General features: G+C 32.2%; 1 protein-coding gene across 1 annotated transcript in view; it reads right to left on the bottom strand.

Moving 5' to 3' along the window:
• The window catches only part of LOC111697841 (hypoxia up-regulated protein 1), a 15189-nt gene extending 2602 nt beyond the window's left edge, over positions 1–12587 (bottom strand). The window contains exons 1-17 of the mRNA XM_023467969.1: positions 12503–12587; positions 10710–10909; positions 9936–9994; positions 9001–9148; positions 8581–8730; positions 7654–7827; positions 7059–7156; positions 6435–6513; positions 5673–5789; positions 5337–5432; positions 5039–5093; positions 4488–4734; positions 4245–4328; positions 2659–2728; positions 1917–2041; positions 1698–1826; positions 64–157 (exon numbers count right to left, since the gene is read on the bottom strand). Coding sequence (XP_023323737.1) covers positions 64–157; positions 1698–1826; positions 1917–2041; positions 2659–2728; positions 4245–4328; positions 4488–4734; positions 5039–5093; positions 5337–5432; positions 5673–5789; positions 6435–6513; positions 7059–7156; positions 7654–7827; positions 8581–8730; positions 9001–9148; positions 9936–9994; positions 10710–10886 — 1902 coding nt within the window. The 5' untranslated portion in view covers positions 10887–10909; positions 12503–12587. The remainder of the gene's footprint in view (positions 1–63; positions 158–1697; positions 1827–1916; positions 2042–2658; positions 2729–4244; positions 4329–4487; positions 4735–5038; positions 5094–5336; positions 5433–5672; positions 5790–6434; positions 6514–7058; positions 7157–7653; positions 7828–8580; positions 8731–9000; positions 9149–9935; positions 9995–10709; positions 10910–12502) is intronic.
• Between the last annotated feature and the right edge of the window lie 1416 nt (positions 12588–14003).

The following is a 14003-nucleotide window of genomic DNA, read 5'->3' as shown; positions in this document are numbered from 1 at the left end:
GGGGGGGGGGGGGGGGTATAGGTCAAGTTTCTATTCCTATTAACCACCCACTAGATCTCCTACCTTCTCTTCCATCCACTTCTCAACCTCAACCACCTTCTTCTCCATAACCTCGAGCTCCTTCTCCTTGAAGAACCCGTCCTCCCCTGTCATGTTACTGAACAGGATAAATATCTTAGTTAAAGAGTCGAATTTTTTTACTTGAATCCCATAGCTTCAATATCTCAATATTGGGATTCCCACATCAAATTTTAATCCATAGATGACGATTTTTAATGTAGATACGTCTACCATGTCTTTATTATATCTATCAAAATCTGATATATCCTTTAGAGCAGTGTTTAGGATCCATTTGATTTTGATTTTGATGCGGATCTGGATCCAGGATCCTGAATCCTCACTGGAAAAAAATGGATCCATTCCAGTTGATGAACATTTCTTCAAGATTTACTAAATGAAGACATTTTTGATAATTTGTTTGTTTTTTTTCTCAACAAGACTTGGGTTTCGAGAGCGAAATATTTTTTTAGATTTTTGCAGATATTTTAACCAGTGAATCCGGATCTGTGGGTCCGCTTAATTTTGCGGATCTGGATACGGATCCAGAAACCCAAAAAATTGCGGATCCAATGGATCCTAAGCACTGCTTTTGAGATACTTGATATACAGATATATATTTAATTCAAATTTAATATTAGCGGAAACTTCTGAGCAAAAATCACGGAATTCAAAGTTTTTTCCCTCTAATTACTGAACTACCCTTTCGTTAAACACACGGATGTTTTTGCCAGATCATGTTCATTACAATATGCCTTTAACAGCTCAAGTCAAATGTTCAAAAAGCATTATTCAAACATCTCATTATCCTTTTAAAGGTTTTAATATCGTAATATAACTCTGATCCTTTGAGATTACTATCTTTGAAACCCAACTTTGCCTTGATATAAAACTATCTCTGTAAAAGTCATAAATCAAGCTAAGAACACTCATGTGGTTCAACCAAGTTGACCAATGAGTTATCTTCAAAAAATCATGAGTTACGATCGGACATACAAACAGACAGAGATTACAACTTTATGTATATAAATTCTAGCTTGGGAACCCAGCTTTGACTTAAAACAAGTTTTCTTTTTTGAAGTCAACCTAGATAAATTATCCCGTACAATTAGGTTTGAAGTCAACCCAGATAAATTATCCCGTACAATTAGGTTTGAAGTCAACCTAGATAAATTATCCCGTACAATTAGGTTTGAAGTCAACCTAGATAAATTATCCCGTACAATTAGGTTTGAAGTCAACCCAGATAAATTATCCCGTACAATTAGGTGGCAACAGAGAAATGTTCCAATTATACATGACGTCACAAATGTTAAATATAACTAGGAAGACAACATTTTCGGAATACATATCAACTCTGTCAACTAATGGGAGAAAAATTTTCTCCCACTAGTTGACAGAATTGACATGTATTCCAAGATTAAATAAAAAATGGTATAAATAGAAAATAAAGAACACAAAATTGCACTTATTTCTTTGTAAGATAAGTACTTTATTATTATTTTGTCGGACACATAAAACTGTTGATGCTTGTGACAGAGTTCCTCAAAATTTGAAGCAACTTTGGTGCGGAGTTCCCGAGTTATGATGGGACATACAAACAAACAGAGATTACTACTTATATAGATAGACATGATTACCTTGATTTGACTAAAAACTCTCTGCTATTACTAATAGATTGTGTCAGCATATCCAGAGCTTCAGGGCGCTCTCTATGCTCCCGAACACGAGCAAACAGAGCAGCAGAACCTTCTTTCAGAATCTTCATCCTTAAATTGTTGTTTTCATTATTAGATTAGTATTAATAGTATTCAAGCGACTCTCCTTCCTATTTAAATTTTAATAATAGTAAAATTTACCTAGATGTGTAATCCTCAAGAGTTGAGTCTACTCCAGCTTCTTCATCCAACCATTCAGATATAGTTGAGCATTCATTCTTTATCTTCTCACGTTCATCTTCAGTACTTGCTACTTCATACTCATCCTAAACATTCAGATATGCTAGAGCAATACATCTTTATCTACTTAAATTCATCTTCAGTACTAGCTTCTTCATACTCATTTTAAACATTAAGTCTGAATTAAAGGTAGGCTAGGGGGTTCGTTCTAATGTTTGTGATGAATTAATGACTAACAGATAACACCTAACTTGCCTTTGAATCAAATTGGTCAGACTGAGTGACGTCCCCGTTAAAAAGCCGTTTTTATAAACCCGTTCCCCCCCCCCCCGTTCTAAAGTGTCATCATAGTTCATGCTTTTGTACAAAATTAAAGGGACTGTTAGGAAATTTTAAATCACATTCCATGCTAAGATGGCAATACCGGATATACAACGGAAAACATTTCATTAAACCTTTGTATGTTGTACAAGTACATAAATATGTGTCTGTAAACTTATTGAAACCAGTTTGTATTCAGCTACAAATTCATGTGTGCGCTGCGTTGAGTTTAGACCGCAGCTGAATACAAGGCGAGCAAGTTTCGATAAGTTTACACGCACAAATCTCAGTGCTCGACAAACTTGCAAAGGGTTTAAAGTTACCGTAGAAGGCGATTTGAAATTACGCTTAGTCCCTTTAAAGGAATTTTTGTCTACCTTACCTGATACATTTTGTCCTGGAGGTCAAATAGGAAGGATTGTAGTTCATTCAGAGCAGTCTCCCTTGCCTCTCTATCCACAAAACCAAAATCGTTTCAGACAAATAATAAAAAAATTAAGATATTTAATCAAGGTTTTCGGCATTTAACAATTTCTAAATTTCATAAAAAAATATAACATTTCAGAGTATTTTTTTAATCTTAAAAAAGCAATTAAAATAAAAAACAATTTAAGTCCGCGGTTTGAATCAGGTACGGATATTTAACTTAAAACTAAATCCGAGAGCGCAATGAATTGTTGTAATTTAACTTATCAATTATGCAACGGCTTTTTTGTGTGTAAATTAGTAATTTTTTCTGTCTATCTGTTTGTATGTGAAAAGAAAAAATCTTATGATCTGTACAGTGTACATTATTTACTCAATAGGTTGAAAATGCTCATCTATAAACCTAACTGCAGTGCGTACTAATTTGTATCCCACTTCATAAACCCCTAGACCAATTTACCTCTAATTTGTATCCCACTTCATAAACCCCTAGACCAATTTACCTCTAATTTGTATCCAACTTCATAAACCCCTAGACCAATTTACCTCTAATTTTGATAAGGAATCTCGTTAGAACCCCAGGAATGTTCCACATTTGGTTTACAAATTTTACCTTGACAGTATTAGTTTTTAGAGAAAATAAATTTTCCAGGAAAAGTTGAGTTTCCAGGCTAAATATTTATAAGATTCTACCACACACTGCTGAAAATGAACCATCAGGTTTCAAGTCAAAACACCTAATTTTTTCTTCGAAATATATTAATATGCAGGCTTCTGAGTTATAATCTAAATTTTCAGAAAATGCCACCTCGGGAATTTTAGTTAAATCCATTTAAAAGAAATTGTAAAAATCAAGTGCATTTTAAAGTCTAAATTCAATCGTAAATGTAGGTTCAAAGATTAATCAAGATTATTCTGCGTTTTTTTGTAATATTTTTAAAACCGTTGATGGCAGAGTCCCAAAATTTTGTGAATTTTTCTTTACAATAATAAGACATGTTTTAGCAAAAAAAATCAAAGTCTTATGTGAACTGTATAATTGCCCAATAACTGCCTAAGAAAGACTTTTTGAAGTAAAATCAGTAAAAATTACATCAAAAAAACTTTTTTGGGCCGAATTTTGACAGTCAGTCAGTTGAGTCAGGGGTTTGATTTTTTGCTACAATAAGTTTCATGACTGTTACAGAAAAATAAAAAAATTTGGAGACCATGTCATATACTGTTAAAAAAATATCGTCAAAAACCCAAGAATAAGCAGATTAAAGTCTTGAAACGAGATTTTTGTTTAATTTAAGACCTGTGAATGCACTTGATTTCTACAATTTTTCAAAAATTTATTTGCTAAAAATTCCCTAGGTGGCATTTTCTAAAAATTGCGATTATTTTCCAGTATCCTGCATATTAACATAATCGAAAGAAAAAGTTTAGGTGTTATGACTTGAAACCTGAGGGTTCATTTTCAGCAGTGTGACCAGCTCCAGACAATAAATTGGGAATCGACAAAATGAGCCAAAATTGAACAAATCATTTGGCTTTGCTTTCCTTTCACGGTCTGCTTTATCCAGTACTTCTAGTTTGCTCTTAGCTTTGTCATAACTGTCTCCAGACAACGCAACAATATCATTCCTAAATATTAAACAATATTATAATCTTTGCAATTCTTAATCTAAGGTTTCTTTAAAAATTCAACTAATCTAAAATTTAAATCCACCGTGGGAAAAATTACGAGTTTTCTGCTATGAAACCAAGTTAGAATATACTCAATATTTTTGATTAAAAAATTACCTAGATTCTTCCATTTCAAGATCTTCTTTAACAGTCTCAATCTTCGGCTTCTTCGGCTCTTTCTTCTTCTCTTCTTCCTTCTTGTCCTTCTCTTTCTTCTTCTCTGCCTTCTCATCCTTCTTCTTGTCCTTCTTATCCTTCTTATCCTTCTTATCATCCTTCTTCTCTTCCTTCGCCTTGTCTCCTTCAGACAATGGATCTATATCCTTTCCGTCTTCGGTAGAGAAGAACTGAGAAATTGTGTCCCCTAGATTAGATAAAATTATAGAATCGACAAATTGTCTATTCACAACACCCCTGATTGATAAAACTAACTTGTGCCCGCATGTAAGACTAATAATGTTAAGTTTCAGTATTATGGAAAATTATGGATATTTTGGGAAAAGGATCAAATTCTTTAAAAATACTTCAAAATATAATTCGTATTTGGATGTTTAGACATTCATAAAATTTTTAAACTGCGAAACGTGGAAAAATAAAGAAAAAGGGGAAAAAATAAAAATACAATTTTTATATTTATATAAGATAATATATATAATTGTAAATCTTACCCAATTTACTCCAAGTGTCCTCTTTAATGGCCTCGGTTTCAGCCTCTAACTTCTCCTATTAACCAATCATCATTTTAAGACATTACTACATGCTAATCGCAATCAAATTTAGAGCAGTAAGTAACCTTTAACTGGTTTTATACAGTGCACTTAGAAAAGTTTCATTAAAAGATTTGGAACAATCTCCTTTAAACAGATTTGGAACAGTTTCCTTTAAACAAATTTGGAACGTTTTTCTTTAAACAAATTTGGAACATTAAACTAATATGAGATATTAGATATGATGATAATTATATCCCTGTTCTTCAGGTGAAATGGTTTTTTCAAAAACGGATTCTAGAGCAGTGCAAGATAATATACCAGAGTCATCCATTGAGAAGTGAGCCTTAACTCCCTACAATAAAAACAAATTAGATTATACTCCCAACACATCATAAATAAGTTATATTTAAAAACATTATTTTATTGTCAGCATTGCAATTTTACTTTTTGTTAAATTTTATTTAAACTGAATTGGAAATTACAAGATTTTGACAGGAAATGAATTAAAAAGGGTTAAAAAAACTTGAAGTCCAATTTCTCATTTTAACCCCAAAGCATTCTTTAAATATACCCTTGCAACTCCGCCTGATACCTTTGTCTCTATTTTTTCATTCTTATCTAGAGCCTCCTTGACCCCCTTGACAAGAACACTGCTGATCTCGAGGTTGCCCAGGTAGGAAACCTCTGAGGCCCCGAGATAATCAACATCCTAAATCAAATCAAATTATGAATTTTAGGGAGAGCTTTAGGCGTTATTAGGTAGCCTGAGTCATAATTCAATGAATTTGAGCCGCGTCTCAAATTCACCAAAAACTGGTTTCAATTGAAACATTGAAGACAATTTTAAGTGGAACCAACCATATTTGAGCCGCGTCTCATATTTAAGCCGTGGTTCAAATTCTTTAAATTCGGCCTCAGGAGGTTAAAGTCCTAATAGTGAAATAGTTCTTCAGCCCGGATCTAAATTTAATTTTGACTTTTGCTATAAATCGTGTTAATGATTTTTTTTAACATTAAGTGTTATAATCCCAGCAACCAAGTTTGAGCCATGCAACCATTTATTGATCCTTTTCGTTCGTTATGGGCAAACTTTAAATATGAATGAAAAGGAGCCTCAAACATACAGAATCAATTTTTCAATAATTCTTGCCATAGTTCTCAATACCATAATTGAACCAATTTTAGAATTTTAAAAAAATTTCAAATTTGTTTCAGAAAAGAACCTTCCTAAAACATAAATGTTCAGAAAATTGTCTAACTTTGTAATCTTTTATCAACAAGGATTTTACCTTTTTAAATCTAATTTCAACGTTTAACATTTTTTCCTGATACAATTTATTATTTGTAATTTTACCTGATAGTTGACATGAAAGGTGAAGTCTTTAATATGCTTATTAAACGTCATAATCTTCTTCTGAGGAAAAGGATTCATCCTAGAGGACAGAAAGGGTCAATATATTTAAGATATATTTATTTTTAATGATAACGTAATAAATAAGAATACAGTTATTTCATGTACATTTCAAGTAAAAAGCCATCTCCCTACCTCTAAAATTTTAAAAAACAAACCATTAAATATGAGTATTGTTTATGTCATAGCGTTACAAAATCTTTGAAAAAGTAAATGATCAGAAAAATAGTCATTAATCATTAAAAGATTTATAACTTCTTATTGCGTTAAATGCTAATTCAAGCCCATGAAGCTCGGTAAACTATCGCGTTTGGTTCGTTCAAATATTTAGAGATTGACATGCCCGATTTAAAATGATTATCTTTAGCCCTTGATTAATAAATAACAATTAGAAAAATATCAAAATATAATTGCACTTGAATTCGTTGTCTCCGCTTTAATTAATCATTTTTATAGGAGAACAAATAGGGATAACTCAATCAAGTTTGCTAAGGGTAGGATTTAAAAATCGGAGATTTAATGGAGGGTCACTTAATATTGTGTCGACAGACCCTTTACAGATCTGACCTTGAGAAGAGAGTTCTACGGATCTTCTTAGCCCCCTCTCCCTCATCTGCCTCCAGTTCTCGTTCAAAGACAACATCTATCGGTAGCACAACAGCATCCTGGACAAGTATATTCGGTAAAGGATAAAAGATTGAAGGAAAATTGAACGAAGATAAATTGAAGTAAATACTCGAATAAAATTGATGCAAATTTTCTAATTTGTTTCAGCCGCAGTTAGGAATTTTATTTTAGGGTTTATTTCACATAATTGATTTAAAAATCACATCAAACCCCANTGCAGTGAAGACAAAATCTTGGGTTTGATCTGGTAACAACTGTTATTATCAGGTTGTAAGCGTTCAAAGTAAACATAAATTAGATGAGAGTATTGAAAATAATTGAAATAATTGTAAATCATTTTCAGATTGTACATTATAATTATCATTTAGTCTAGCTACTCAAACAAAATTATATGGCCGTAAAAGCCAATGATCTTTAACAAACATAAATTAGATATAAGCGGATTGAAAATAGTTGAGAATAAGAATAAGATAAAGGATGAAAGAAGAAAAGAATAAATTAAACTGAATATAGAAAAGATAATACGTAGTTTCACCTTTGTAATAAACTTCTTCACTTTAAACCCGGAGGAAAGATCGGCGGCCTTGTATACTGCGCCCATGGCGGCTGATTCGTCCGTGTTTAGATTCTTGCCTAATTCTCGTCCAACAAACTGGGTCAAAATTTCTTGAACTTTAGGTACTCTGCTTCCCCCACCGACCAGTATCACCTATTTGAAGAAAATGTAAAGAAGATTTAGAACATTATATTAGATCAAATCAAACCTATTTGAAGAAATGTTAAGAAGATTTAGAACATTTTATTAGATCAAATCAAACCTATTTGAAGAAATGTTAAGAAGATTTAGAACATATTATTAGATCAAATCAAACCTATTTGAAGAAAATGTAAAGAAGATTTAGAACATTATATTAGATCAAATCAAACCTATTTGAAGAAATGTTAAGAAGATTTAGAACATTTTATTAGATCAAATCAAACCTATTTGAAAAAAATGAAAAGAAGATTTAGAGCATTGCATAAGATCAAATCAAACCTATTTGAAGAAATGTGAAGAAGATTTAGAACATTTTATTAGATCAAATGTAAGGGTAGTCAAAAACAGTTTTCTATAAAAATATGGCAATCAAACGTAGCAAAGTAATTCATTGTGCTAATTTGAATTGGTCTTGTTACGTGGATTAATAATTAGCGAAAGTGGGTGAACTGTGAAGAAGTAGTTAATCCACTTCTCTAGTACACCGGTTACAAGTCAAACAGAAAAGGTTTAACTTATTAAAGTTAAAGTCAATAGTGCGAGAATAGATGCAGAAGTGATAAATAATTTTTTCCCATTATCAATGCATTAGTGGTGGTTTTTTGTCGAGGGGGAGGGTGCAAACAAATGAGAAACCTGTCTGTGCTGATTTGTTTTTTCCCAAGGCATCAAAACATACTTTAAAAGAATTTGTTTTATGTTTACCTGGTCTATGGAATCCATTGTCATGGCAGCTGTATCCAGCGCCATCTGAACCGGTTTATTCACACGCTCCCACATGTCCGACACGAGGCTGTACAGCTGATCACGTGACACGGGAACTTTGAAGTCTATGTCCTCCATTACGTTTTCAATCTGAACAGAAAATTAAAGATGTGATAGTTCATCTTTATTATTAATTATTCAATACTCATGAAAGTAGAACTAAAGCAGTGGGATAGGGTTGATTTAATTGACGTAAAAGAACAGATGAAAAATATAATTTTATTTATAAATCAAAATTAACATGTATTATAACTCTACTCTTCTCTCTTTATTTATAAATTTTCTTCTTTTATTATATTTATAATAAGGAAACATTGTTGGTGTGCTCAAATTAATTTGTTTATTGAAATGAAACTGCACCTGAGCATAACAATCCGTATTTGCTGAGAGAATCAGCTTAACGCGCTCCGCTTCTTTCAACAGTTTTCCCATTGCGCGCGGTACACTACGCACTGGGGTTTTTGTCTTCTTCAAAGCATCAAACTCGTCGGCAAGATACTCTCGTAATCTTTAAAATCAAAATAAATTTCAAAACTAGATATAGACCTGGAAAATTCTACATGGATATGATAATGTTAATGAATCTTCTTGGTTCAGCAGAACATGTGAGACAGCGAATATACCGACAAGACAATCCAATTGCAGTTTCAATTTAAATGTAAAGCAATTCAATTCTAACGTGAGAAAAAAAAGCTCTTTTTCTGTGAGAGTGATAAACCCATGGAGCAGTTTGCCATGCTATGTTAAAGAGTCTAAAACCTTAAACATTTTCAAGAACAGTTACGATGATCATGTGAAAAATGTCGAGCATTTATGGTAAAAAAATATCAAGTTTAAAAATCGCTTTTTATTACCAAAAATGGTATCTAAGCGAAACCAGAACAATATAACAATATAGATGAAGTTTAGGATATTCTTTTAGTAAGATGCTAGTAAACTGAGGTAAATTAGAGATAATAAAGATTTGATATCATGAAGGTTTATGACATCATGAAGGTTTATGATATCATGAAGGTTTAAGACATCATGATGGTTTATGATATCTGAGGTTTATGATTTCATGAAGGTTTGCTATATCAAAAATGTTCATAAAATCATGAAATCCGCCATTTCCTTATAAAAAATTGATTTACTCTCAAATATTTCAATTATTTTTAGCATGCTCCGCTCAGTGCGCCAAATTTTAAACTTTTCCCTTCGTTTTCGATTGTATGCAACTCTCCCACTCTAACCAATCAGAACGGGGGGAGGGGGGGGAGAGGGAATAATCAGTAAATATTGATGATTTCAGTTACCTGAATGTAATTTCTGTCCCACCAAGGGTCCTGTCATAACCTACTCCCAGGACTTGAGCCTAATAAACGAACAGAAAATGTTATATTTTCTTGAAAAATAATTCCCTCCAAAAAGTTGTATGTTTTTCAGGGACTTTTCGCTGAATTGGGGAAAAAAGATGATTTTAAGAAGAAAACTAAAATTTTTGAATAATAAGGATTAAAAACTGCTTTTTGATTTCTAATTTTTCATTTATTCCCTCAAGGAAAAGGGGGTGGGGGGATTTGGAAAATGTACACCTCTAAAATATGTTAGTTCTATAAGTTTTCATTTGAATCTCTTACTCCTCAGTGCAGGGTTTGGACTAACGGTCAGCACGAGTAATGATTAATTTGGATTCATATTTTATGAGGAGAGGAATCTTATTTTTTCAATTAAAAATCAGGTGATTTATCAAAAAATCGTAAGAATTTAGCTCTAATCTTATGAATTTGATTTAGAATGAACGAATTAAGAAAAAAAATTGTACAATCCGCCGGATCAAATTTTGAATAAAATTATTTTGAATTAAAAAGTTTTTAATCAACTAATCCATAATTAGAACCAACTAAACCGACATAATAATATGCATAAATATTTTTAATTAATATTTGTTTATTAGAAAATTCACAATTTATTGTTTGCTTTGGCATAAACCAGAAAAATTTGGTGTTAATTAAAAAGACGTATTTAAAGATGAAGATTTACCAATATTTGGATATCCCCCTTTGACCCCCCCCCCCCTCTTGCTGTACCTGTGGGTGTGTCTCCGTGAACCCTTTCTCCTTCGTCTTAACGATCTGGTAAGCAACGATGCTAACAGTCGTATCAGAGGCTCCCATGTCGTAGAGCATCATGTGCCGGACCGTTCCGTTAATCTCCTTCCGTCGGAACATTCCATAGTTTAATGCCACCGACATCGGTTCTGACATTAACTGAAGAACGTTTAGACCGCCTAAAAATGCAGAAAGCATAAATCGTTTATTTTCGACAAATGAAAACTATAGGAATGGAAAAGTACCACAAAATGTTAATTAAAAAAAAACAATTTAGATGATTATTCTTAAAGGTTTAACAAAGTAGGAGAAATTGTTTTAAATGAAATTGTATTACTAGTATTGATGGAATTGATTTTAAACTCATTCAAATTAATTTCAGGTTTATAAAATTACATTTTCATTTATATGAGGTTGTCAGTTAGAGACTGCGAACTGCAAAGGAAGGGAAAATGATAATTTTTTTTGTAATTAAAAAAATCCGTGGAAAGGAAAATTACCAAACTAAAAGAATTATGGAATGAAAATTTGAAAAAATAAATTCAAAAATGTAATCATTAATGAGGATGATGTACAGGGGTCTAAATAATTCCATCCAATAAATAATTCCATCCAATACGATCCCAAATATTGATTGATTGATAATAAAAACTATGACTAAAAAGTACATATATGTTAGGGGAAGAAATTAACCATGTTGTTCTTGTATACACTTGGATGTATGATGTCAAGTGTAGAATGCAGAGTGCAGAATGTATATGGCAAGGGAGTGATCATGATATTTTATCTCTTAAATTGATACCAGCACCCCAAATGCAGTATATATTTCTGAAGTGTAGTACACACACACAAAAAACTTTCCAAAGTTCACTTTAACACTGAAAGTGTATTTTCATGCCCCTAAATGTACTTTCAACCCCGATCCCATTTGGGATCAGAATTGGAATTTTATGGACTTCGTTCCCTACTCATAACTCACACATTTGAAACAAAATTAGTTTATAAAACACTAAAATCAACCCATTTCAAGTATTTTGTAAGTTAGGGACTGAGGAGCAAGGGAAAATTTCCACTTTGCTACAGTAAGAATTGTTCAATTTAACAAAACAATCTTAATGGAGCACAAAAAAAGTAATAAAAAAAATACAATTAGGATGATTCTCAGATACACAGATATAAGTAAAAGGTTTCCAGAATAAGAAATTGTGTTTGATAGTGAGGAAAATGACGTAAGTACACAGCACAGCACATTCAAAACTTCCGAACATAAACTTTCTAAATTAAAAAAAACCTAAAATTGGAGTTGGGTGGGGAGAGGGGGGGGGTTGATAAAATAATACTGAAAGCAATTGAGCTATTTGCCCGTGGAAGCAGTGCTTAGGATCCGGATCCGTTTGATCCACAACATTTTGGGCTTCCTAGATCCGGATCCTAAATCCGGATCCTAGATCCGGATCAGCAAAAAAATCCAGATTTAGGGGCAAAATATCTTTCAAAAACTGTATTTGAAACTCTAAAATCCAAAATCTGAACTGAAAAAAGAGATTTTAGAGATTTAACAAATAAAATTAATATCATCTCTGAATGGTTTTAGCAAAAAAAAACAGGGAAAAAAGAAGAAAAATAATTTTGAAAATTCTTTTGTTAAAAAATTTATAAATCTTACATAAGTACGTATTCATGTTTTGGATCCAGATTTTTTTTTTTTTCAGAGCGGATCCGCATCAAATGAAATATATCCTAAGCACTGCTTGCAAGGCCATATTTGTTACCTAATTGTGCGGACGAAATGAGGGCTTTCCGTTCAGCTTGGTTGAAGTAGATTGGAACAGTAACTACAGCATCCTAATATTATCAACGTTAACTTAACGAATAATGGAACTAGTGGAGTAGTAAACATTTTACGGTCAAGGAAGCTCAGGAAAAAACTCGTATGTTAGAAAATAAATTAACTGTACCTCTATCTGAAGCCTCTATATTGTGATGAGGAAAACGTTTAATATAGTTCTTTACAAGAGGATTATCTACAGATTTACCCAACAGATCCAGTAGGTGGGTGTAACAATACCTGATTATCATAAAAATTGATAAAATTTGATTTATGTTTTTTTTATTTGACAAATTTCCAATAAAAGATTTTGAAATTTGCCAAAAATTTTAATTTTTACGATTTCAACGTTTCTGAATTCGGTGTTTGAAGACGTATTTTCAATACCCATTTAGATATAATAAATACAGAAATAATTTAACTTGCACTAGATAAAATTGATTAGGAGTGAAAAGAAAAAATTTCGATTTCTTTGACTTTTGTATTACATACACCTTTTAAAAGCACGCAATCAGAATCCTTACGTTAAGGGTCTCAAGGAAAACTTAAAACTTGTTAAAAACGGCTCATGCTGAAGAACGTAGCGTTCATAAAAATTCAAAAAGCTGCAACATTCAACTCGGATCGTAAAATAATCAATTATTCAGATATTACAAACATTAGTCATCGATTATTTTTCGACTCATTCGTATATAGTTAATGTTTCATAATATTCCTGAGAATTATGAAAATGTCGTCTTCATTATCAATAATCCTCGAAACAGGAATAAATATTTTCAAAAGTAACTGTCAGATCATAAAAATAAAAAACTATTATGAAGTATCAACTATATACGAAGCAGCAAGATTCCTAATCCCCCATTTTCGAGTCTTTCATTATTTTTAAATAGTTAAACAATCCCTTTGACGAAGAGAGACAGAAAAAAAGATTAATAGGTTGTGAATACTTACTTTGGTTCTTTGACGCAAACGTTCATCGCGTCACTACCAAACTTCCTCTCCCCGTTCTTTAAACTAACTGCTACGCTAGTTTTACGCTTAGATTCAGGGTTTAGAGCAATCTCCATAGGTACGCCAGGCTAAACAGATACAAAATGAAGATCATAAGACAAACAATCAAGGGTGTATATATTCTTGGTTAAATATCTCCCTCAGAAATAAACGCGTTATGTTTGATGCGAGTCACATAAAGTTTATTAGACATGAAAACAGAAAAATGTGAACGATATTTCATTAAAAATGTGATAAGGTACAGGGTGTCCCACGAAACATGACGAATTGAAGGTCACCTTTGATCTTTGCATCATTGAGTTGTAAACCTAATTTTGAAAACAAAATTCTCGAGTTGAATGATAAAAAAATATGGCCTACCTTTTCTGTGCTTTTAATATTTTCGGAGATGTGAAGAATTTTGTTCTGATTTAGTTTTATTTATTCTGAACAAA

The sequence above is a fragment of the Eurytemora carolleeae genome, unplaced genomic scaffold (genome assembly GCF_000591075.1).
Source record: "Eurytemora carolleeae unplaced genomic scaffold, Eaff_2.0 scaffold145, whole genome shotgun sequence".
In the NCBI taxonomy this organism is placed as follows: Eukaryota; Metazoa; Arthropoda; class Copepoda; order Calanoida; family Temoridae; genus Eurytemora; species Eurytemora carolleeae.
The sequence above is the reverse complement of the archived record's forward strand: the minus strand, read 5'-3'. Positions and strand labels throughout refer to the sequence as shown.